Here is a 26,684-nt window from a genome sequence, read left to right as displayed (position 1 = left end):
GAGATAGACCATATTGCAGTGTTACAAGCAGTAAAAAGAACAACTATGACAGAGTCTGGACTTTTTTAATATCTGTGGTTACAGGTGGAAAACTGTGGTGGGCAGATGAGGAGTCAGCACAGCTGGGAACAGTTACCAAGAGGGATGGACGGAACATGGTGATCCTCAGAAACAAGACTAGTGGAGTGGTGCACATGAAGGTATATGACAGAGACGGCCAAAAAGGTAAGTGCCCTCTAACACGTACAAATGAGGTGTTTTCAACTCAGAATACCCATCATTTCCTTCTTCCTTTGCTGGTCGTGAAACTTTCAGGAAGAAACCTGTGCCAGATAAACAACGGTGGGTGCTCACAGCTCTGCTTCCCCACCTCCGAGAACACCCGCAGCTGTTCCTGCACCGTCGGCTACAATCTGCGGAGCGACCGCATGTCTTGCGAGGGTAAATTCTCAAAATACTTGCTCATCTCCATGGCCACGTGTACAGCATACATATTTGAAGTTCATCTGCACGTGTCATATTTGTTCTTTAGGTGTTGATTCATTTCTGATGTACTCCATCCATGAGGGAGTCCGAGGAATTTCTCTGGACCCAAACGACAACACCGAAGCCCTGATGCCCATCACAGGAACACTCTTTGCTGTCGGAGTTGACTTTCACGCAGGTACCTTAGATACCTGACTCTTAGTTGAATAGTGTATTGCACATTGCCATCCATGTTGCACTTTTAGTATTATTGTATTATAACATAATATTTGTCTTTTCTCTCATTTCTTTCATTTTTTCTCGGTATTGGTATTTATGCAGTTTACCAAGAAGTGGTTTAAATGTCCACTTCAAAATTATGCACATATAACCTGTATGTAAAACAGTTTGAAGCCAACAACAACAACAGCATGGACAGTCACTACTTAGAGAACATTTGTTAAGTAGTAACACACTTTTAAATCAACACAGGAATCCATTTTCTTGCTGCAATTTTTAGGAAATTGCTGGGATGGGAGTTATGTACAATACACTACATATTTCAGTGTGTGATATTGTAGGCTATTTCTGGAATTTTAAGAACCCCACTGAACCTGAGTATGAAAATATATATATATATATATATGATTCTATTTCCTCAGAAACCTCAGAAACAATTGTAATACAAAGTAATTCCCAAGATTAAATGATGGCACTGTGGTGTGCATCGCAATGCATCAGACCTTTGGCTATTGTTTGTTACACCCCCCCTGTAAATAATGTATGTGGTACAAACAGTGCATCTGTCTTACTGACAAATACCATGATTACACCATCGGTAGGTAGTCCACTGCTACATGATAACACAACAGCATTTTCTTTCCAGGAAGAGAAAACCAACTCCAGATAAAAATTGCACCTTTATGTAATTTCATGTATATATGTGATATTCTTACTCCATGAACGTCCTCAAAAATAAATGTAGGAAAGGCAGGACACATACTGCATACAACCCCCATCTACCCGCTACAAGTAGTTTCCAGATATATATATTGATGTAAATGTGAAGCAAACACAAAATGAGACTCAGAGATCAGTGTAAAAGGTTGTCCAGTTCTTCAGGGTAAGATGCAAGGAAAGTCAGAGAGAGAACTGCTGTTTGACAGACGTGGAGCATCATTACTTCATGATTACTTCAAGACTACATCAGCATTTACCTTCAGACGCCATTGGATCCACTTCAACTGCAGCAGTTCTCCTCCAATCACCTGCGTGCATCAAGTCTGACACACATCTGAACTCAGTTTCCTGACTGTCAATAAGGTTCCTTCCTCAGCCTGATCGTCCTCAGTATGTGCGTATCCCGCCCATGGTTGTACATGGTTGTATCCCGCCATAGTAGTTACGATTCCTCAAGTATGAACAAATGTCCTATATACTCCTATTAGTCATTGTCAACAAAAAATAGTCCCTGCCAAAATACAGAACACACTGTGTTTTCCTTTATTCTACAGGTGAACATGTACTGTAGGTGAGCGGTCTTCATGGTGTGGAGAATAAACACAACTAAAGAAAACTATACCAGCAGCATGAAAAAAATATCTAATAATACATATGATATGAAAACAAATAGGCTTCACTACCTTATTCGCCCGTCTCCATGAACCATGCAGAGTGGCGTTGGCGCATGTGGCGCAAAAACAGCAGTTCATAGCTCTCACATATCATTTACATGTCATCAGACAGGCTGGTGGAGCAATCCAAGTCCGGAGCTATATTCCATCATTTGTGAGATATATGTTCACAGTGTGATGGCAAGTATAAGAATTGCAAATAGCTTCCTCATAACATCCAAGCAGACATGGACTTTCAGATTGCACCAGTAATGAATCACTTGAGATTTCGGATTCACACAGAACCTGAGCAAAAGTCCATTCAACTTTTACTAAGTCAAGGTTTAGCATAAAACCGTACTTCACCGTAAATAAATTAGTCTGTGAAATGACCTCATCACCTGGAGCAGAGTAGCTCCACACTTGGTGAAATGGGTCATGCTGCAATAGAAATGTGGTTTCATCAGTCGCATTGTCTGAGGGCACAAACATGGTTGTTCCAGCCACATTAATCATCTCATTCCGTCTGGTCGTTAACTGTATGTTACAGGAAATGACACAGTGTACTGGACAGACATGGGCCTGAACAGAATTTCCCGGTCCAAACGAGATCAGACCTGGAGAGAAGACATCATTACAACCGGCATCAGCCGGGTTGAAGGCATCGCCGTGGACTGGATGGCTGGTGGGTACCGTGGCTCCCTGGACTTAAATCTTTGTTTGATAGACTTCGTTGGTATTTTGTGCCTCAGTATTCTCAGTTTATGTGCATTCCTTCTTATTTTATTGATAGTAAGTTGATATTATATATGAATTGCAGCAAATAATGGGCAAAAAAATGTGTGCAATAGTCGTGCTGATGTACATTCATGGTGTTTTAGGTTTGTGGCATTTAAGAAGCAGCACAGTTTATATTTTACGTATATGTTATATTCTGGTTCTGCACAGGAAACCTCTACTGGACGGACCATGGATTCAATTTAATAGAAATCTCCCGTCTAAATGGTGCCTACCGCTCAGTGGTCATATCTGAAGGACTTGACCAGCCCAGGGGCATCGCCGTTCACCCACAGAAGGGGTAAGCCACAGCTTTGTTCTTCATGATTTCTAGTCCTTATGTATTAGAGCGGGATCTACTTTCAACAGTCTCCAAAAATTCTCCAAAAATGTTTTTTTTTTTTTTTACCCAAACATCTATAATTTATGCAATGCATAATGTTATTTTTTGCTGATGTTAAGCTTTATGTTCCACGTTTACATTGAGACAAATCCGTTAAGGTTAAATGATGGAGGTGAAGACCAATTTTAGTCAATTAAAATGTAGAAAAAAGAGTCACAGTATTGATATACATTTAATTTGCTGGTCAGGTATCTCTTCTGGACTGAGTGGGGCCTGAACCCATGTATCGGCCGCTCCCGTCTGGATGGTTCAGACCAGGTGACCTTGGTCAACTCAGGCATTATATGGCCCAACGGTATTTCCATAGACTATGAGGTACAGATTCCCGATGCAGACACGCTATCCTCCACCTCCCTGTTACTGGACTACAGTACCTGTAACTGTACCTAATTCTATTAGTAAGGTGTAATATGTATTCTCAAATTACCTTCCAGGAAAATACATTATACTGGTGTGGACGCCCGCACAGATAAGATCGAGAGGATCAACCTTGAGACAGGGTGAGGAGCAGGGAGATTATACTGTCGGTGGCCAACGTCGACCTGTTCTCAGTGGCTGTGTTTGGGCCATACATCTACTGGTCTGACAGGTAATTTATTATTTGCTTAAGCATATACTGGTCTGCAAGGCCTGCAAAGCTATCCTGATGTTAACCTGTTTGTTCAAAGGTCATATGTGAGACTGATACATATAGAAGATATACACGGTTGATTTAATATGAAATGAATTGGAAATTCAGGAAATAGTGCAGTCGTTTGATTTCAACTGTTTTTACAAGCCGCTTAATTCAAACCCAAGTAAGTTGCAGAGAAACACAAACCTGACAGACACGTGACATTTTTTACCAGTCAATAAATTACAGGATTAACTTGTGAAAGCTGATATGATTACACTGACAGAATGTGTCAGTGTTGTTTAAAAAAAAAACCAGCTAATTACTGCCGACAAATGAGAAAGAGTGAGTCCATAAGAAAACACACAATGAGGCAAATACGTTTTGATCAGCTTTCTTCTCTCTTTGATTAACATCCTTCTTCAAAAATAAGTACATACTGTAATGAAAATGCATAAATAAACGCCAATTCATTTATTCATGCTAGTTAATTGAATATTTTATAATTTCGGAAGCAGCACCATGTCTCGTGTTCATTAGGTTGTTTGTGTATCCACAATGTGTTTTTTGTTATTCGAGTTGCAAATATCATATTAAAATATCATATATTTACAATCAATATTTGCCAATATTCTACCAATCAGTGTTATGCTAATACTGCATTGCAGTGTACTAAAGTTTCAGCTTGAAATGATCCAAACTTATGAGCATTTTGGTCAGGTTCGGGCCATTCTCTTCTCTTCTCTCTCTTCTCTTCTCTTCTCTTCTCTTCTCTTCTCTTCTCTTTCTCTTCTCTCTTCTCTCTCTCTTCTCTTCTCTTCCCTCCCCTCCCTCCTTCCTCTCTTGACGTTGTAAGCTACTTGTCTTGTGTCGCTGCTGCTTCTTCTTCGTTGACGTCTTGTCGTTTGGTGTCGACGTTTCCTTCTGTATATGCAGCAGTTATCAGTGGGGGCACCACACGAGCAAATCATGGTGCTTTGTTTAAACAGCAGTCAAACGTCACCTCGACACAATGCCTTCTTGCCTCAGTGATACAGTAACTGTAATCGAGGTACTCGAGGAATGGTTTCAGCCGGAGCTGAAAACAATTCAGGCTAAAGCTAACAATCACAGGTACAATTAAGTTGACAGTGGCAAAACAGATTTGGGGGAGGCAAAGGCTGAACGGGTATAGCTCCATGAAAGCAGATTTTGGGTGGAGGGGTTGGCTCTAAAACATGTGAGGAAGGAAATGAGTGAGGACAAATTACAAATAACAAGCACTGAAGGGGTGATTAGCCTGCAAGCTAAAGTGTGCATGCTGGAGTCAAAGAACAAGTCAAGGTCGTGGAGGAAAAGCACCTGGATAAACTTGCTGAATAACTTGAGACTGGTGGGCCTGATGGGGAGCACAGATGGACAAGAACCAACGCTCCTTTTTACTTTATTTACTGGGACATTCACAAGGAAATTCACACTGAAATGTAACGGTTTGTTTAAATTGTTCTGCCAATTAGATGGAGCATCTCCATCACTGACAGCAGGCAGCAACACACCACACACACACACACACACATACACACACACACACACACACACACACACACACACCACACACACACACACACACACACACACACACACACACACACACACACGCACACACACAGACAGATGTCTCCCCACTGTTCATACATGGTTGAAGTGTCCCATCAAAAATATCCTCTCTGGCTTCTATACAATTATTTCAGTTTCTGCTGTTGTGAAGCACTTCTGTTTTTATTGCTCAGGTCCGTCTTTTAGATCAACTAGAAGTAAACATTTTTCACCAACTGCAATCTCCATGTGACACTCACCAAACACATGTTCATATGCTCACTTAACACAAATTAAAGGACTCTGTAAATTGTGATATTTTTCTCCATAACAATAAAAACATTACTGTACTAGTACGATCTTTTACATTAGAGTAGCATTATTTATATGTGTTTGCTGTTTTTACTTGATGGCACTTTTGCACAACTTGCTGTCTACCAGTTTACATTCTACAACATTCTTTCTAACACTCTACAAATAGTGAAACAGTTTCACAATTTCTGGATCCACACACAGCTCTGGATTGCCTCCTAAAGATACACATCACTGTTAAAATATATCATAATTAGAATTATTACTATCAAGATATTTAGAACCTCAGATTAGTAGTTCTTTTCTAATAGATTTTAGTTACTAATAGACAAATAAATGACAATACATACATGAGTTTCCTGCAAAAATGTAATTTGTACCTTACATAATACCTTACATTGTGCCTTACATTATATTGTATGTATGATGAAAGCTCACTCATACACCAGTTACATAAGTATGCAACCAAGGACAGCAATTGTGTACATCATGTGAGCACCAAGGGCCCTCATCAAGTACAGTGTTAGCATACCATAAATATGTTAGCATAACATGATAACATCCTGCTACTTGTATCCCCTTTTGTCCAAATGGAGGTTTGCTTTTTATTATTATTTTTTTTTTCATTTTATGATTGACTTTCTGTCTGAAGTGCCATCATTCTCCTGCATCAGTGAATGCACACAAAAAGTACTTATTTTGCTCCTGCCTCTGCCTCTGGTCTCCTCCAGGGCCTACTCAAATGGTTCAATCAGACGTGGCTTGAAAACTGACACCAGTGAGGCTGTGACCATGAGAAGTGGCCTGGGGGTCAATTTGAAGGATTTGACAGTCTTCAACAGAGGCAGAGAGAAAGGTTGAGGTTTCATCTTATATTTTCCTGTGTTGGAAATGCAGAAATCTGGCGATCTCTTAGTATCACAGACTAGTCTGCAGTGAAGCACACTAATCTTTGAATATGTGATGTCACAGGCACCAACCCCTGTGCCAGGAGTAACGGCGGCTGTCTGCAGCTGTGCTTTCACCTTGGCAGTGGTCGTCGGACCTGCTCCTGCGCCCACGGCCGCTTAGCAGAGGACGGGTTCGCTTGTGAGCGCTATGAAGGGTATCTCCTCTACTCGGAGAGAACCACACTGAAAAGCATCCACCTTTCAGATGAGAATGATCTCAACTCACCTGTGCAGCCACTGGAAAACCCTGTTTTTTTCAAGAACGCTGTTGCTTTGGCTTTTGACTACAGTCAGAGGACTGCACGGACCAATCGCATCTTTTTCAGTGACGTCCACTTTGGAAATATTCAAATGATCAACGATGACTGGACTGGAAGATCTGTTATCGCAGAGAGTAAGTGTGTTTCTCGTAAATTTACGATGTTAAAAACAGAACTGAAGTCACATTTATTCCATAACATTCGGAATGGAGTCGTGATTTGTATTCTATGTGCGATTTTGCCCTTTTAGTTACTCAAGACCACATCTCTCGTACGATACAGGATGGTTTAATAATGTGTAATAGATAGATACTTGATAAATAGACCATTTAATGCTGAAGAAAAAGAATCAAATGATACTGATGTTTCGAACGCTTTCAGTCCCTCCATTTTCCTTCGCTGAAGCCCTGTCAGTTCTACCTTGATGAGCATGACTGGAGTCAGATGAAGAGCAAAAGCCTCTGTTCTGCTTGGCTAGCATCCTTTGCCATTCTCTCCAGCTTCCACTGGGAGCAGAGCTCAGCACCTTCCCAACCCCCACTTACACTCCCACACTCAGAAACTGGCAGAGTGTTTCTGATCTCCTCCCGCCCCTCTCCCCAAACCCATCTCCTGCTCCAGCTGGTGTGGATGTTGCCATTAAATGTCCATTATCAGCTATTATTGAGAGTGTCTCATCCCCAGTGTGCTTGGATCACCCTCCACTTAGTTATTATCTTCTACAACTGGACAAGTGTTATTAGGAACCATCTGTAGGGAATTCTAAGTGTACACAGGCAAAATGCCGAATCAAACTGCTGCTGGGAAGGAGACAGTTCAGTTCAGAAATTGCTTGATGATTTATTTCTGACGAGATAAGAACTATTCTGAGAAGAAATGTCCCTCTATCTATCTATAGATTCATTGTCAGCTATGTTGTATATAAACACAAGAATCTTCTCTTTTCCTCAGAGGCCTACGAGTAAAGATGCTAATTGTTCATTTTTCACAAATTAAAGACCATGTCCCACCATTCATCCATCACCCTGTCAACTATTCCGCAGGAACTGTTAAATTAAATTAAAGGCAGGTTTGGTGTTTTACAGATGGATTATCAGATTTGGGCTTAATTTGACTTGAAACATTGGACTTATTTCATATTAATTTTATGTAGTTGACCGATGTACAATGTTGTTTTTTTCTCATCTAACTGACATTCATAACATCGAAAAAGGTGTGCATTGAGTATTCCTTTGGGCTTTTCAGTATCTGTCAAATGAAAAATAATCCTGTCCTGTGTTTTGCAACAACTGTGCAAGTGATTAGAGGATTAATCACACACATGTTCTGGCTCATGATGAGCCCTGAGAAGCCGATAACATACAGTAGCTGCTTAACAAACTCTGTCATCTGTCTCTTCAGAAGCCAGTGGCTCTTTTACCTATTTTTAAGGAACCTTTTTAAGGAACCGCTGCAGTTGTTCCTCAGCTGGTTATGACATGGCAGCTATGAAACTAATGCATACTTACGCCACCAAACATTTCCCATGTATCCTTTAAGTGGAACCTGTGGGGAGGTTTGTTTTTACCAAGTAAGTTCTGTTTGACAAGGATCACATAATGTGAGACAAGAAAACTCGGTCAACATTCCATTAAGAACAAAGAATACACCATGTTGAACATAAATGGACTCACAAAGAAGAAGAAGAGTGGACTCCCAGTAACTTTGTGTTTGTGTGTTTTAGATGTGGGTTCTGTTGAGGGTCTGGCATACCACCGGGCCTGGGACATGTTGTACTGGACCAGCTCCACTACCTCCACCATCACCAGACAAACTGTCGACCAGAAATATGTTGGAGGCATCAGTCGGGACGCCATCGTGACTCTTTCAGAGGAGGACCACCCACATGCCTTGGCCTTAGATGAGTGTCAAAAGTGAGTTGTTGATCCTTACAAATACATACGTGCATTGATTTCCATAAATAAAAAAGCTAACTATTGTGTGCTTTGTATTTTAAAGTTTCTCTTTGATCACTGCAGTATATTCTCAACATAACTGCTCTGTTTACATTGGTGGCAACTAATCAACGTCCCTCTTTTGCTGTATTTTTTAAAAAATATATTATTATTATATTGATCAATTAGTAAGCTTTTATTTGAAATAAATGAACTTTAGAAATACTTCATGTTGCTCTTTAAATGAGCTTATAACATTTTACTCTAATATGGTTTAAAATGTTAAAAAATGTAGTGAAAAAGTACTCAAAAAGATGTGTTTTGCATCACTGCAAAATGTGTGCTACAGTAAGTGTTAAGATCTGTTTTCAGCGACATCTGAGGTTTGTCCTGTGCAGACCCACCTGCTGTGGAAGTTTTAATTTGTGATTTTTGATACTTTGTGCCCCTGTTTCAGAATGTGTGTCTTTCCCCACCACATACAAACTGTCACACATCTTGTAAAACAAACAAAATATCACACAGTTTTCAGACATCACTGGGAAAAAAAGGAAGAATGACAATCTCGCTTCCAAAATTGATGTTTTTTTTTTTTTTTTTCTTCTAATCTAATAGTAGCTGACCTATATTTCATCAGAATGAACTCCTCCTCAGGGCAAAAATGAAAATAAACAACATGCCACAACTGCTTAAAGCATCAGCAATTTCCTTATTCATTAAAGTTTGTTTTTTTTCTCTGTGTGTCAGAGTTTATGTTGCGCGTCTTGCTGAGGTTTATTTGCAGAGGTGAAGTACTGTACATAGAGCTGGAGTAAATTATTTATTATTATTTAATTCTTGCTTTTCCCCGACTCTGATTGTAGTCTGATGTTCTGGACCAACTGGAATGAGCAGAGGCCAAGCATCATGAGATCCACCTTAACAGGAAAGAACATGAGGATCATCGTCAGCTCTGACATCCTGACGCCCAATGGACTAACAATTGATCACAAAGCAGAGAAACTCTACTTTTCAGATGGAAACCTCGGCAAGATTGAAAGATGTGATTTTGATGGATCCAGCAGATATGTAAGTATGAACTGACACGCCCCAAAATAAGGTGGGGTTGTTGGTATGGATTTATTATTGTTGAGATAAACACACAGACATTCAGCTAAAAACGAGAAGCAACGCTTTAAAGTAAGGTACAAAAGATTATTAGAAGATCTCAAATAAGGAATATGAGTGCTGGCAGTGATAAACATCCATTAATACAGACACTTTTACTGCAGAATGCAGATGGAGCTTCTGGCACATCAAGGTGAACTGTTCAGTCAGGGAAACTGGAGACTGTAAATTGTCCACATGCGTGAATTTGAGCATTATAACCGTAATATATGAGCATTTGTTACACGAATGAATGAATGAATGAAGTGGTCATTGATACGTTATACATCACTCCAAGCAGTATTTCTATTGGAAAACAGCCACCTTTGATTATTTCAACCTCTTTCACACAACAACGTTTTGTGATTGTTGTGGTGTTGCTGCAGTGCAAAATCCGGAAGACAGATTATAGTACTCCAAGACAGTTGGTATAGCTGGATGCCCGCATTTCCCCATGGTAACACACACACACACACACGCAAAGATGAATGCAGTCTTGGCTCGTGATCATTGATACAGGTTCCTTTTCCACAATCATGTTAGATTTAGTAGTACGAGTGTTGAGGAGGGGAGTGGGGAGGAGGTCAGATTGCTCTGCCTTAATTTTTTTTCTCTCCTGTCTCATCAAGCTCTTTCTACAGTTTGGTATCTTATCCTCCACAGTTGAGGTGGTTTGCTTCATCCTCAGAAGTCACTCCATGCTGACGTTATGAAACTGAGAAATTGGAAGCATACTATTAAATATGTCTACTGTAACCAGTGTGTGTAAGGATTTATACACAAGGTGACCTTTTTGCCATGGATTTCAGTCTTTACTTGACAGGATCTCAATTAGTTACCCATATGTTTGCTAGGTCACCAGGCTCGGAGGTCTTTACCTTCAGGTCCCTCCAGCCCCTGCTGCATTCTAATCCCACTAATGAAGGCTTTGCAAAGAGACTGCTCTGGGTGCAGAATATCCCTTCCAATTAAAATGTGTAAATTAAACAGAAGTACATGATTGTCAAGTTTCGCACTTAAACAAACTGTTCCTTCTATCCTCAGTGCTGGACGTAGATTTGAGAGGTTGAAGCAGATTGCCTCTTTATTATGTTTGGCTGTTGTATTTCACATGACCTGATGTGCTTGGAGTAAATCAACACTAATTTGCTTATTGGGTGAAACAACATGTGTCAGGTATCAGTCTGTATTGAACAAAGGGCCTTTTCGAGCACACCTTTTCTCTGTGTACGTGATGGCTCTGCTAATGCAGAGCAAGCTGGCAGGGAAGTGTTCTCCAGGGCTCAGCTGTCAGTTGACATACGGAGAGAAGAGGATGTCTGTGGCATGACTCACTCCTTTCATGCCATTTGCAGAGCACAGACCCAGGTCATTGCAGAAAGCTTTCAAGATGTTTAACCATGAAGTGAAAAAAAAAGATCTCTATCAGCTGATTTATGTCTGAGATTAGTCCTGCTTACTTAAGTTCTCTATGATCTGCTCATGAGGCAGAAGAAGATAATCAATATTGAGTATTGAAGTGACAATGACACAATGCATGTAACATGTCATCAAACACAAATATAATGTCTCCCAAATCTAATTTCCATCAATATGTCACCCCATCTGGTGTTTTATCTTCTCCTCCCCTCCTCAGACCCATTCCTGTCACTCGTCTCATGGCCAGTTGTTGCTTCCACACGCTGGGCATCTTTAATCAGCACCTGTCCTATTAATCCCAATATGGCACAGGGCTAATATGATGCTGCTCACAAGCCTGTTTCACTAATGGCTGAGACCACAGAGCCGCTGCAGGCTGACACCCCCGTCCCCACAACCAAACACACACGTACAAGCACACACTCCAAGCCCAGAGACTCCCACGAGGAGAGATCTGATGGATTTCTGCTTGCCTGCCAATGACAGTGCCATTTACTCCCCAACATCTGGGTTAAGCAGACACGTGGGTGATGTACTGGACAAGGAATTGAAGAAACATTCATTTCCCACATTAGTTGCACTCAAAGTCTTCGGTCTCGGGTCTTTAAAAGGTTTTCTTTGTTGTGAGCAGACGTTTGGGAGTGGACGTGGAAATACTGGTGATGTGATTAATGCCTGCAAACAGAATCATTCATTGAATTTGCACCAGGGGAGGAAAGTGACTCCATTAAACACACAGGGGTCTTAATATCTGTTCTCTGTTCTGAAACATTTAGGTCATTGTCAAATCGGGCCCTGGAAACTTCTACGGACTTGCCATTTATGCAGATTTCATCTACTGGTCCGACTGGGCCCGTAGGTCTGTGCTGCGATCAAATAAGTACACGGGTGGTGACGTCAAAGTACTTCGAGCAGATATACCCCATCAACCGATGGGAATTATAGCTGTTGCCAGGGATACCAATAACTGTGAGTATTCAAACACAGAGATATTGTTTTAATTTATTGGGCAAGTCATGCTGTGTGGTGTGTGTGTGGGTGGCTCATACATGTTCATGGGGGGGGGGCGTTGTAACATTTAATGTAATTTCATTGCAATTAAGGACAATAGACCAAATAATAGAATTTGTATGTCCTTTAACTTCTACTATGGCAGCGAGGAAATGATACATGTGTACATGTACTGTACCTGCAGCTTTATACACAGCCTGTATGAAATAATGTTCTGAGCATTAAATATCATGAGATATATTGTTTGTGGTGCATTAAATTGCCAAGGTTAATGGACGTTATTTGAAATCTGATTTAATAGATACATCACTTTTGAAAAATAATGTTATACATAAAAAAGATAAATAGTATTTTGTAATATATTTTCATTGATTCCTTCAAATTCTCAAACGCAGGTAAAACAATCCCACACTTACACAAACTGCAGGGATGAACTGAAACCAAGAAATGAATTGTTGCATTCGTACTGACCCCACTGGAAACCAACTACAACCAACCAGTGGTAAAAGAGGCGGCCAAAAGGAATCCAGCAAACCACTGGAACGAGACGAATACCTCCAACAAATTCAAGCACTGAATAAGACAATAGAGAAACCAGAGCTTATAGCGGTGCATCTCGTTAGCATCACACCTTCACAGTACTCAGACACCTGTTCATAGAAGGCGCTAGAGCTAAAGTGTCGAGAGGGTTGTGGAGCAGGTTCATATTCTTTTTCTTTCTTGCTCATGTTTGGTTTCTCGAGGAGCTGGGGCTCTAACCAGTTATGATTGCTTCCTGAGCCACAGGGTGTTGTGTTACGTTTAGTTTCCAGGTGGAAAATGATTTTCTATTTTCTGATAATCATATTCCTACATGCAGCATAAATATGTATTTCTTCATCAGTTTGTCTTCTGTGGTCATTACGTTGTTAACCTGTCTCTTTTTGCGATTTTTGTCATAAATATCCTGACTGTAAATAATCATGAAAGTGGTTTTAGCTGAAGAAGAGAGGAGCAATTTCTTGCCACATGAATAAAACATTGCTGGGGGGCAAGTTTTCAATCAACACACCTTCCTGTGAACACTTGCACTTGATGTTCTGTCTCTTGTTGCTAAGCTTCTTTTCCAGCACCATCCCACCTCCCACATTTTCTTTCACAGGTTATGTTCGCAGTTTGCTCATCCGCTTTAGTGCAATATGTAATTTCCACAAAGCTTAACAAAGCTTTTTCCGATAACACCCCAGGCAGAGAAAGACAAAAAATGCAGCATTGTAATATATTTGCTACCTGCCAGTGCAGATAGTTCCCTGCAGTTTGTGTTACATAGAACTATTGCACTTTCTGACATAAGAAAAATGTAAGATCACACTAAGATCTACTAGAACGGTTTGAACATTACCATAAGACATCAGGTCAAATGTTGGCATCTAAACTGAATTTTCCTGAACAAACTCCGTATCACAACAATTATCTATAAAGGTCATATTTATTGTCATCCCCGGAGATTGAGGCAGCTTTAGCTCCTCTTTAGATTCACCAGTCACATAAATCTCCCCGTGACAGGAGACAGGAAGAGAATACAAATGTTTTGCCCGGCAGCATTTTGGAAATGGTAATATCGCTACAAATCCGAGGTCTTCGTTTGTCTGACAAAGTTGTGTTTGTTTTGAAGGTGAGCTGTCTCCGTGCCGACACATGAACGGAGGCTGCGGTGACCTTTGCCTTCTCACCCCAAACGGTCGGGTAAATTGCACTTGTCGTGGAGAGCGCGTGCTCCTCGATGACAACAGATGTGTGTGTAAGTCAAATGTGATTAAAGATGTCACTAACACTGTCCCTCAGCGCATTCACAGCACTGTGTATTGATTTGCCATTTGAATAATGACATTCTTTATGGATTTGTTATTTTGAAGTCAGACATAGTTTATGCATCGTTTGCCCTTGATGTCTTTTTACATGTCTCCATAAGTCATTGTCAGTCCTTCTCAGGAAAGTAATGATCTGTTTTGGAGCTCACACACAGCACGCAGTTGAAATGGTATGTTCTCCAAATCACTAGAGGAAAAAACAAAGCAATCCATTGCAGTCGGCTTTATGTTGGTTGCAGTTGGAACACAATTTATTGACAGAACTTAGGTCTTAGAACTTAGAACATAAACAGGGGGAGACTGGCGACAACAAGCTTGACAAATGACCCAGAACCTGTGTGATAGAAGGAGACACTTCAACGCTACCACCACATGTACCACCCATGATAGAATTAAACATCATAAAAGAACCCTGCGGAACGTCTGTGGATCTATTCATTCTTGTGACTTCATTTTCAGCCAGTGAGTTCTGAAATGTGACATTGAAAGTATTTGAAAGTATTGGAAAGAATTTATTTTGGCCGTGAGACTTGACTTCCACAATCCTCTGCCAGTTTGCCTCCATCAGGGTACATGGACTCAGTTTGACTGACGTTAACAATGTGTTAACAGTGTTTGCATGAAGCCTCTCCACTGTGCCAGCTTTTCACAATCCGATCCTTCCTGACCCTCTTCTTTTACAGCAGAAAATTCTTCCTGCAACATCCACAGTGAATTTGAGTGTGGGAACGGAGAGTGCATTAGCTACCAGCTTACCTGTGATGGAATCGCTCACTGTAAAGATAAATCAGATGAAAAGATGCAATACTGTGGTAAGAAACAAAGATTTACGTCTGCAGCCGAGAGTTTCTGAAAAATTATCCTCAGTAGTTTGTATTCCTGCTGGAATAATGTGTATTTGTGGCCGGCGTTAGATGGTAACTAATATATTCATGCTCACTGGTGTGTCTAGACAACAGGAGCTGCCGGAAGGGTTTCAGGCCCTGCTACAACCAACGATGTGTGGCCAACAGTTGTTTCTGTGACGGAGTAGATGACTGCGGGGATAACTCTGATGAAGCCTTCTGTAGCAGTAAGTCGAGCCTGTTTGATCTCTCACACCATCCTGCCTCTGAGGACAGGATGCAGCCTCACTAATGCGTATATTAATACAAAACACTGGGCCATGTGATGCTCTAAGCCCTCGCTGGCTAATGAGCCCCACGATTATACAGAGTGCACAATTTCAAAGGCGCAGCAGACACCCCACACCAGAAAGCTGCATCTAAGAGCCAGTCTGAACGAGGCTCTGTGTCCCTTCACTGATCCATCAAGTTTTGACCTTGTTGCTGCAACCTTAGATATTTAGGAAATATAACCATACTCATGGACACATCAGACGAAAACACAGATATGTACCATTTAAATTAGAATTAATAAGATTCAAACATTTCATTCATGCTTTATGTCACGATGAAAGGGGGAAAAATCCACAGATAAAGCTATGAGACTAATTAGACAGTGAAATGTTATGATTTGCCCTGACACCACTAACAAAGTTAATTTTAGCACTGAAACATATATTGTTCATAAGTCTTAGCCAAAGTTTGCAGTCAGGACCTGATTTTCACCAACCCAGAAAGAGGTGAGAAGTGTTGTTTTGAGCCGTACCTGAGTGCTGTCTCTGTTCCGTTTTGAAATGCTAATTCTCTCCCCCAGATGCCACATGTGGCTCATCAGAGTTATCCTGTAAGGATGGGAGCTGTGTACCCAGCTCTGCCTGGTGTAACCAGGTCATTGACTGCGCAGACGCCTCGGACGAAAAAAACTGCGGTGAGTCCTTAAAGCTGTACTTTGCGGTTAAAAGCACAAAGCCGTACGTCCAGCAATAAAGCTGTGTTGTCACTTGGACCCAGGAAGTTAAATCCTTGTTGTCACTTGGGTCAAACTGAATACCTCACCTCTACCATCGCTGCCACTTCGACAGGCAATTATTGTGGCCCTGTGTTTTGTATTCAGACCTTATAGACTGCTCCTACTTTTACAAGCTGGGTGTGAAAGAAAAGGAGTTCATCAGGTGTAACTCCACCTCCCTTTGCATTCATCCCTCGTGGATCTGTGACGGTGCCAATGACTGTGGAGACTATGCTGATGAGACCAACTGCCAGGGTAAGTCTCCACAGCAAGCCGACACAGGTGCCAGCTCCAGTCAGTTTAAGAGATTTAAAACTAAATCCCATTTTCAGAGATGATTATGATGGTGGAATAAGAGATTAGGAAAAGATAATGAGCTCAATCATCACTAATGCACAGGGCACTGTGTTGGGTATGTTGTTCATCCCAGTTTCCCATGGGCAGAAGTGTGAGGAAGGCCACTTTGCTTGTCAAGTGGGAACTGCATCTCCAGTGTGTGGCTGTGCGATGGCCAAAAGGACTGCGAAGATGGAGCAGATGAATTCCAGTGTGGTAAGCCAAACAAATCCCGCTTCTCACGGGAGCTCAGACACAATAAACTGAAATTATGTTTTGTTCTCTGAGGCATTTGTGTGCAGTACATAACAATATCTGCTGACAGGAGACTATTTATTTTCCATGATAAAGAAGCTGTTTGTTGTAATGTGCAACGTGCGGTATAAGGAGGATAGCGATAAAGAAAAGAGATGATTGTTTACCACGCCAAAAGGCAATTTCTTGTCACTCCTTCTGTGTGTTTCACATTTCTCAAGTGGGTGTTTTTTTTTAAGTCAAAATTCTGACTCTGAACTGAGAGAGTGAGAAAGGTTGTCAAGAGTTGACATGACTTTCTCTGTGTGACTTCATCATTTACAGCACTTTCTATGGAACTATGAATTAATGAGCATCTGTCATTGAAATATCTGCCGACAGATTCTGGCACATTAAAATGCAGTAAAATGAAACTCAGCACAGGTAGAGAGTCCCTTGTTCTTTGTGCCATGCTTATGTATGCAGAACTTCCCATCAAAGAACGAGTTAACAGAATAATGTTGTAATAATTCCAGAGAAACTGTAATTAAGACTTGTTATGCATTCACACGTAGCTCCAGATTTCAAAGTGCCACGGACCTCATGTAGGTAGCTACTCCATTTACACGGTACATTCAGGTGAAGCATACCTCATAAAGAAGTCAGCGTTGACATCATTGGTGTGCACGGCATGGAGCGGGAGTTTTTCATTGCATTCCATTTGCTGTTATTGACACCAAACACGTCCTCATCTAGACACACATGCCCACTGAGGAATTCATTTCCATTCTTCTCCACTGTGTTCCTTCAGCAGACATCTTAGTGGCCTGGTTCTGGGGAAGGCGTGGTCAGTATGCTGTTCCAAAAAAAAAGAAAAATGACTGCATGTCATTGACTGAGTAAATACCAAGTGCTAAACCGAGGCTGATGTTTTTAAATGTAATGAATAGCTGATCTCATTTTCCCATTAACTGGTCCATTTTTATTACATTTACATTTTTTAGGGATTTGTGCCATAATCTCTGATTGAGGAGTTGCCATCTGAATTTGATTGTAAAACTAAACAAATGTGATTTCTCAGATGGACAACCATAAATTTATTACATAATAGTAATAATAGTGCCATGTTTTCTCACTCTTCCAGATTTTGCACTTTGGCTATTGATATGTGTGTTCGCACTTTGCTCTAATACGAACCAACCGGCATTGGTACACCAGTAAACTGTGTATTCCTACAATCCTTTGTACATGCTGCTGACGAGGAAAACATATTTGAAGGACTTTCAAGTATCCGTTGGATGTTTAGCAACGGCCTTTTGTGCCTGTTAACAAGCATCTCAAAGACGTGCTGTGTATAAGTGCATCCTTAAAACAGCTCCTAGCATAGCTGCAGGCCTGACTTATGTGTGATTTACTTTCCTCGGGCCTGGAGGATACCATGAATACGTTCAGATCTCAGGGTCTCTCAGTATAAGCAGCATATGTTGCTCGATACTTGGACAGCTTCATATGAGCAGGCCTGTGTGAAATGTCAGTGCTTCAAATCTGCCTCCATCAGAACTCACATGAATTATGCCACAATTTTCAGAGAACTTCTGAATAGCTTTTCAAGACAAATAGACAATATTCCATTGCCCGAGTTAATTATCATATAAAAAGCTCTGCCGCTGATAATCTGATTGCGAAGGCAAAGTGGTTTTGAGGAAAATGTCACTACATTTCAGAAATTTCTAATTCCACATCTGCTTAGATGAAATAGTCATTTGTCATTTCACTGTGCATAATGTGCCCCTCTGCTGTGTGAAACACTATTGAAAATGAGACATGAAAGACTCTTTGATACATTTAATGTGCTGCAGACCTGCTATTTTGTTACACACTCGAAGCGGCCGTCTGCATTTGAAGTGCAAATTCACTATCCCATACAAAATGTGAATAATCATGGTTTCCAGATTTAGCCATTTGATGTGGATCATCATACATCATCATATCACTGGACACAAAGCTGGCAGTGATGAAGACAGTGTGACCACTACCATCCACATGCCTCTCCACCAGGAGCAGTAATTCCTCACACTTTGTCTGACTTGCAGCATGTTTCTCCCCTTTGTCTCTCAACATCATACCCGTCAAAGCTCAATCAGATGTCACCAGGCCCCATGTCTGAGGGACAGACACAACAGAACGACTCCCTGGGGAGAGGGAGGGAGCAGTGACACACTCACACACATATGACATGTATACCCCCATTTGACTCTGGCATCAGCAGGAGGTTCTTCAAGTGTCCTCAGACACTTTCCCATCACAACTGATGGTTTCCTATTAAAAAAGTGGAAGCTGTTTATTATTATTATATAATTATAATTAATTATAGTAATTATATTATATATAATTACTATTATTTTGTTCAGCTGTTTATATGCTGTTCCATACATGGGGGGGGGGGCAGTATTACATCAGTTTTATCCAGAAGGCAAAGGTACAGTGCATACAATGCATAGACTCCATATATAGTAGTTATGTTCTGCTGGTTCTGTTTGGTATTGACCAGTGACTTCGCAGACAAGACATCCACTTCTGCACCAGAAGGACCCAGTAACATGACAAATAGGCTTTAGTGTCCGTAGGCTCTGCTCTACTTTGCTGTTTCCTGTTAACTTTGGTGAGGTAATGAATCTAACATTCTTGTCTTCTGCAGACTCGTCATGCCTGTGGAATCAGTTTGCCTGCTCCAAAAATAAGTGCATTGCCAAACAATGGCTGTGCGATGGCGAGAACGACTGCGAAGACGGGCTTGATGAGAGCGTGCAGATCTGTGGTTAGTGCGAAATCTGCTGCTTTGTGTAAAAGGTCACCTATTATGTGACAGGTCCTGGTGTTCCCCCAGCAGAGCTTCAAATATATGCAGAAGTGATGAGGGTCTGTGATGAGACTGCAGAGGCGTTTGCAGTGATTTAGTTCGGGAAAGAGGCGTAGCTATTTCAACGAACAAACGAGATATGTGTGTAATGAAACTCACATTACTACAAAACAAATCTACTTGCAAGAAAATGACAGGAATTTCTGTGAACATTGGCTGTATAATTGGATTGTAAATGTAGTGCCAGCGACATTTTAAAAATGGCCTTGAGGTTTCCGAGGCCCGGTTTCATTTATAAACAAGTTATGTATTTTAGTTCTGCAAGTCTATTTGAACCATTGTAATTGCCTTTTTTTCTCTGAACTTCTTTTACTGAGCCGAAATGTTCATAAGATATAAGAGGGACGAACGTTAAGTGGTGCCTCTTCAATGCTGAACCCCGAACAACTTCCTGTGCAGTCTGTCACATATTACAGCCGGATGCATGGTTTTTTCTTACAGAAAACCACCAAACACTCACAAATGATACAATCCCATAACAACTACAGTAGCTTCAGTTCATTGTTCTTTGTCGTGCATGTGACTGGTCTGGGCTTTTGAAAGTACTGTGTGTCGTACTTTGTTCCCAGGCTCAGTGACATGTGCTCCGGGGCTGTTCAGCTGCCCGGGGTCGTACGCCTGTGTTCCCAAACGCTGGCTCTGTGATGGTGAAAGAGACTGTCCTGATGGGAGCGATGAACTTTCTGCAGCTGGCTGCGGTAAACATATTTAATTTCTTACTGCTGCTGGGATTACACATTGTTTAACATTGTAAAAAACGGCGCAATGGAGAGTTACGCATCATTTGCCAGTAGAGATTTGTGGAGAAGAAAGGATGTCACTGTATTTTCTCCCACATACACTTGTAGCTCATGAGAACAGGTATTGGTCCTTCACAGAAAGACCAATGGACTTTTCATGTGGTGATGTTATATACCACTCACATATGTACGCTTCTGAAGGCAGCTCAGCAACGTGCTTCTCCTCTTTTTCTAGCACCCAACAACACGTGTGATGACAACTCATTTCACTGCCACAACAAAGCCTGCATCCCCCGGCGATTTGTCTGTGACCACGACGATGACTGCGGGGATGGGTCTGATGAGTCAGTGGAATGTGGCAAGTAGATTTATGCTGTTTTTTCACGCTTACTATTCATTTGCGGCTTAGAAATATCCTTTCATTTAAATCTCTACTTATGGCAGCTGAAAACAGGGCGATAAAACTCATTCATATTTAGACTATAATGAGATATTTGACCGCTTTGGGCACATAAAAGATGAGGTGAATAAAAGTTTGATATAAAATGAAAGCAGAGCCTATCATTAAATCTATTTAAAACAGGAGGCAGTTGTGGTAGAGACCCAACAGAATGTAAGAGAAAATTAAGCAAATTCACCAAATGTGCAGGTGTAATTACTGTGTCTTTTTTCCATTTTCACCTGAAATATTGATTCATTAAACTGAACATAATTCAATTTGCTTTTTTTCTTCTTGTGGGTTGATGTGATGTTCGGTTATAATGAAAGGAAATTCTGTGTCACAACCGTCACTTATGACTTGATGGTGAAATAACTGTGAGACGCCAACACAGCTGTCACACCTCTGTCGGGGGGGATTATGAAGAATGTTCATGACAATCAAACATTAAATACATCTGTTAAAATGTCACCAACAACTTCAGCTGCTCTAACTTTGTAAACCTCTGTTGTCAGTCTACCGCTCATGTGGATCAGAGGAATTCCGCTGCGGGGACGGCCGCTGTCTCCTCAGCGCACAGTGGGAGTGTGATGGCCATGCAGACTGTCCCGACCCACTCTGACGAGCTGCCTCTGAACTTAAAATGCCTGGCTGCCGGTAAGACTGCTGTTTGACTCTCAGCTGGAAGCTTTTCATCACTGTTCCCATTCATGGTGGGGACATATGGTGGAAACAAAAGGCGCTACAACCAGGAGAGCGCTTCTGAAAGGAATTAAACTGTCAAGGTCCTTTTGTCAGGGCAAACGGTCCCTGACTTTGTTGAGAAATTAGAGGGCATTGTGCTAGTGACAGTCATGTCTTGTTCTTTTCAGGAAGCTTGTGCAACGGCTCCTTCTTCATGTGCTCTAATGGACGCTGTATATCTGAGGGGAATCTCTGCGATGGCAAAGATGATTGCGGAGACCGGTCTGATGAAAAGAACTGTAACGTGAACGAATGCTTGAATCGCAGGGTGAGCAGGTGCACACAAGACTGCCAGGATCTACCTGTGGGCTACAAGGTAAGACACAGACTCTCCCTTTAGAATGAAATGCTGGCTTTAGTTAACCCCTTCACCACACTTATCAGGCCTTATACCATGGTCATTGTCAATACTGTTTTCCTTGCAGCTGTGCGTTAAAACTGCAATACACAGACACATAGTCATGTTTACATTTCTAATATCCATACTTGGTTCAGCCTGTTACACTGACAACATTAAACAGAACACGGGTCAGTAGCTGTCAACTGTAGCATTCACTGACAGCGTTAAAAACAACTGGACATTTGACGAAAAAGAAGTAAAATGGATGATTTTTTTTTACTTTTACTTCTTTACACTTGTTGGGAGAGGCCAAGAATTTTGACATGGGAAACTGCGTGCGGGTGTGACTTTAACGGTTTTAAGACCCAATACAGATGAAGAACCACCTGACGCAAGTAATAGCTCGATAACACATGAAAACATAAATTAATGAACTCATTTCTGTTTCTTTGGCAAATGTCGTTGGCACGAACGGGTTCATCAACTCGTAGGTGTGTGTTAATCGGTTTTAAGGCACATCGCATCAGGTGTTTTTCGCCCCCACGTCGTGCCTTAAAACGGTTACCTGTTGGTGAACATAAATCATATTCAGATGTCCAGAATGAAATATTTACTACTGATACTGATTTGACTTATTATTACAGTTACAGTATAGTGCTGCAGGGTTTCACATTGTATTTTCTGGCTCACGTCCGCTCCAGCAGTAAAAAGTGCTGTAATAGTGCCATGACTGATATTGAATCAAGCACATCATTAAGCAGATAGTGATGGAGGATGCATATGTTTAGTCTTGAACTTTGTCAATAACCTTGAATACTATAAGTGTAATTCTGTGCCAGCAACTGTCTGCGCTCCCTGGCTGTGCCTGGCGATGGCAGCGTGTGATGTTATGGGTTGAATCCAGGTCAAGGCCACATCCGCTGGACTGTTGGCCATCACTGTTGTCAGACTGTGTCAGTTTATGCCTTTATATCTGGATTTTATACCTCCCCTTCTTCTCTAAAGAGATTGTATTCATAGTCGCAGAAAAGTGTCTGGGTATAGAAAGAAGGTAGAGAAGAGCCCTTTTCCCTGTTGTGGCAGGCTGAGAGCAGGACAGAGAGCCCATCAGTGCAGGTGTTTGTGGTCGAAACTGGAAGATCAGAAGAGCCTTCAAGGTTAAAACATTGGAAAAGAAGGGTTTGGCTGTGAATCCAGCTGTCAGCTCTGTTTGTCTGTTTTTACCACTGGGGATGCAGTCACAGTAGTCATAGTAATAGGAGTCAAAGTAAAGTGGGTCTGGGTTTTTGGTCGACAAATCAACGTTAATAAAACCATGAAGGGTGGTTTGTCAATGAAAAACAACCCAAAATAACTATGTAACTTTTTAACAAGCACACACCAGATCAGACATTCCACAAAAATTCAAGCTCAGCTGCCATCACATGCTTGTAGGAAGTGGAATGATAACATTTTGAAATACTGTCAGAAATGAGTTGAGAAATCAGTTGAGCCTTTCATTGTGTTTCTGTCCTCAGTGTAAATGCTGGCCAGGTTTCCACCTGAAGGATGATGGGAAAACATGCGTAGACATTGATGAATGCTCCACCAGCCTTCCCTGTAGCCAGCGTTGTATCAACACATACGGCTCCTACAAGTGCCTTTGTGTTGACGGGTACGAAGCTCTGGAGCGCAATCCTCATGTATGCAAGGCGTTGTCAGGTCAGCCAGGTTGATTTCTCCACTTTCTGACTGGTGGGTATTTCCTGCCCTATAATGATGTTGATGTTCCTCTTTCAGCTGAGGAGCCTTTTCTCATCATGGCAGACCACCACGAGATCCGAAAGCTCAGTGTGGATGGTTTCAAATTATACTATCTTGAAACAGGTAGGTAACAGTTACTTCGTTTACGAATAGAGGGCAGGTGCCTTAGACTACTGGTAAATGTAGTCTAAGACAATATGTTTACGTCCTTAATTTGCCCTTAAAGACACACTCCGCGAGAAGTGCAAACAAATTTTTTCTGTGGGGTGTCCGAGAACTGTTGTGTTCTTAGAAATTCTGACGAAGAGACACCGTTCAAGGCTTTGCTCCGTTCGCAGGGATTGAGTCTGCCTCAGTATGTTCAAGCCACTGGATTCTCTGTCCGTATTGTGTGTAACTTCTAGTTTGTGGCATCTGCTCTGTAGAAACTGACTGAATGGCCCCGTATTTCCTGCTGGAGCTGTTGTGAGTCACCTCTGAAACGCACAGTGGTGCCACCTGTTGGACTTCACAGACTAACAAGAATGGTCGTAGAGTTAGCGCTGGTGATGTGTCAGCAGTGGGCGGGGCCTATGAGGACTCTCAGAAGTTCGTCAGTTCTCGTGGAGTATGAAATGTCCTGAAGAAAACAAACTTTGGGCTTGTTCTTGCTTCTCACGGAGTATGAATAGGCCTGAAGTTTTTTCACAAAACACAATCATCGTACATCCCATTAACAACAGTAAATAGAAGCCATGATTGGATGCAACAGACAGCCTGGGGTAATGCTTTAAAAGAGGTAAAAAAAAAGTATAACTTGGAAATATGAAGTAAAACTAAAGCACACACTCACACATATTCACAAAAAATATAAAATAATTAAGAACAAGTATCCAAATGTGCAGTTAGATATATGGTATTACATATTAGTGCCTTTTTATCAAAAGAATATCTACAGAATCATATTTCTCCAGTGTACCTGATTATACACATTGGTCAACATCAAACCGATTTCCAGCTGACACAATACAAACATTTTATGTTGTGAATGTCAGGAAATTAAATCATCCCTTTGAGAACCTTTTTTCCTTTAATTCTCATCACAGCCTTTTTTTTAGCTTGACTCTAACTGCCAATTAGCACAAATGGTTGGCTGGGACTGACTGTAAATCAACCCACAGGTACCCAACAGCTGCTCTTAGAGTCATATTAACCTGGTGACCCCACGGACTCGACTGACTGTATCAGAGTTCTCATCAGCCACAAATCACTTTAATCACAGCGTGTTAACATTAATGGAAACTAGAAAGGGAACTGTGCACGTGGCTTTGCTAAGTGGGGGTGGATACTTCACTGACCTTGAATCAATTTATTACAGCATTCCACACCATTCAGATTATATGGTCGTGATGTTGTGTAAATTTCAAGTGAGACAATTATTATCTTATTGCTTCTGCTGTCAGGATCGATTTATTTTCCACTGGAGCGGACTCAGACCGTCTAACAACCAAATGACTCACAAACTGACTCTCAAACCCACCCGCTTCACAAACCAAAATGACTCTCAAGCTGATTCACTAAATGGCTCTGCTGCATGCACAACATCATCTCAAGTTCCAATGCTTCAGTGTTTCCGAAGTATACACGTCGTTGGGTAACGCAAGACTACGAGGTAGTGTGGGAATTACAAGAATGTGTCTCTATAAAGCGAACAACCACCAACTGAGATGCCTATTTTCCTGTTTCATCATCAGTACATCAATGTATAGCCAAAGTTGTCTATAGTTGTCTGCCATATGTGTGCTAATTTGAAAATAGGCCGGATTCTCTATGTGTGTAACTTCCGATCTAACTACTTGATCAGAGAAGTGGAAATTGACGGTCAACCCACCTGATTTAATTAATGTTAGTCAGGCGTATCTGTAATTTGAGAGTAAGACTGTCTCCCAAACACGGCTCACTTTATTACCAATTGCACTGGGTGTTATTTAAAAACAATTGGAAAACCAATAACGCTATGTGTTTTTATACGACAGTACCACATTATACATATTCAGTAGCACCTTTCATGATGTGAAATCCCTGTTTTGCCGGAATGCACCTCAGTTTATTGAAGTTTACCATGCATCATTATTGTATATGAGGTTTGTGGCCAATGGCCAAAGTCCACTGTCATAGTATTGAGAAATGTGGAACGCCCAAAAATGCTACACTGACACTGCTGTTAAAACATTGTGTGTTTATTTTCTCTTTTCGTATGTATTATTTTTTGGTGATATTAACGATGTAGCCAGGGAAACTGAAAAAGGTATCTGTACATCCTGGAGCTCTCATAAAGGGGACATGTCAGTTCCATCTCTATAAATCATTTGGGGAAAGGAGGACGGGCTCCCGTGGGACACTTTGGTGCCTGTCTGTGATGCTGTTGGTGATTTGACGAAGACGTCTCATTTCACCTGTCGGATTATCTGACAACTTTTCTTGGCACCCACAGTGCGAGGCAGCAGGATGAGGTCACCTGTTTGCTGAGCTGCTCTGTTTGACTGACAGCGGGGTCTTGTGAGCCTGACGGAGGAGGAACAAACAGCTTTGATACCACTCCAGTTCGCTCTTCAAATGCTTTTTATAGCTGCAAGCATTAGACCTATGGGCTACCCTCCTAAATATCCTGGATCTCTTATCTCTCAAGGTCTAAATATCTCTAATGCCACGATCCCTGAGGCTGCCTTATCATATCATCCTATTTTGTCTGCACAACTGTCATTGTGAGCATTTGCCCGAGGTCTGAAACTTTGGTTCTTTTTTTAATTGAGTAAAACAAAAGGGAAATAGGGGAATAATGACAAAACATATACTTAAGTCTCACAGATTATTTCTTAAATTGCCAAATATATAAATACGATGCGGTAAATCAGCAATGAGACAGATTCAGATGATGCAGAAAGTCAGTACACTAACTGAATCAATATGAAACAGGCAAAGCTAGTT

General features: G+C 41.3%; 1 protein-coding gene across 1 annotated transcript; it reads left to right on the top strand.

Annotated features, from left to right (window-relative positions):
• Positions 1-84: 84 nt before the first annotated feature.
• LOC144739746 (low-density lipoprotein receptor-related protein 1B-like) lies at positions 85-23,840 on the top strand (the record flags this gene model as incomplete). Its single annotated transcript, XM_078622648.1, is given in 26 exon segments — positions 85-229; positions 320-441; positions 533-664; positions 2,629-2,763; positions 3,027-3,156; positions 3,447-3,596; positions 3,758-3,847; positions 6,490-6,614; positions 6,731-7,102; positions 8,692-8,881; positions 9,766-9,970; positions 12,244-12,436; positions 14,133-14,258; positions 15,012-15,140; positions 15,281-15,400; positions 16,027-16,140; positions 16,327-16,476; positions 16,652-16,690; positions 16,693-16,773; positions 19,490-19,609; positions 20,281-20,409; positions 20,687-20,813; positions 21,767-21,950; positions 23,492-23,675; positions 23,754-23,815; positions 23,817-23,840. Coding segments are annotated over 26 exon segments (3,578 nt in total), but the record flags the coding sequence as incomplete, so codon positions are not given.
• Between the last annotated feature and the right edge of the window lie 2,844 nt (positions 23,841-26,684).

This window comes from Lampetra planeri, unplaced genomic scaffold, assembly GCF_965212315.1.
Source record: "Lampetra planeri unplaced genomic scaffold, kcLamPlan1.2.h2 scaffold_1685, whole genome shotgun sequence".
Classification (NCBI taxonomy): domain Eukaryota; kingdom Metazoa; phylum Chordata; class Hyperoartia; order Petromyzontiformes; family Petromyzontidae; genus Lampetra; species Lampetra planeri.
This window is presented reverse-complemented; position numbering and strand designations above follow the sequence as displayed.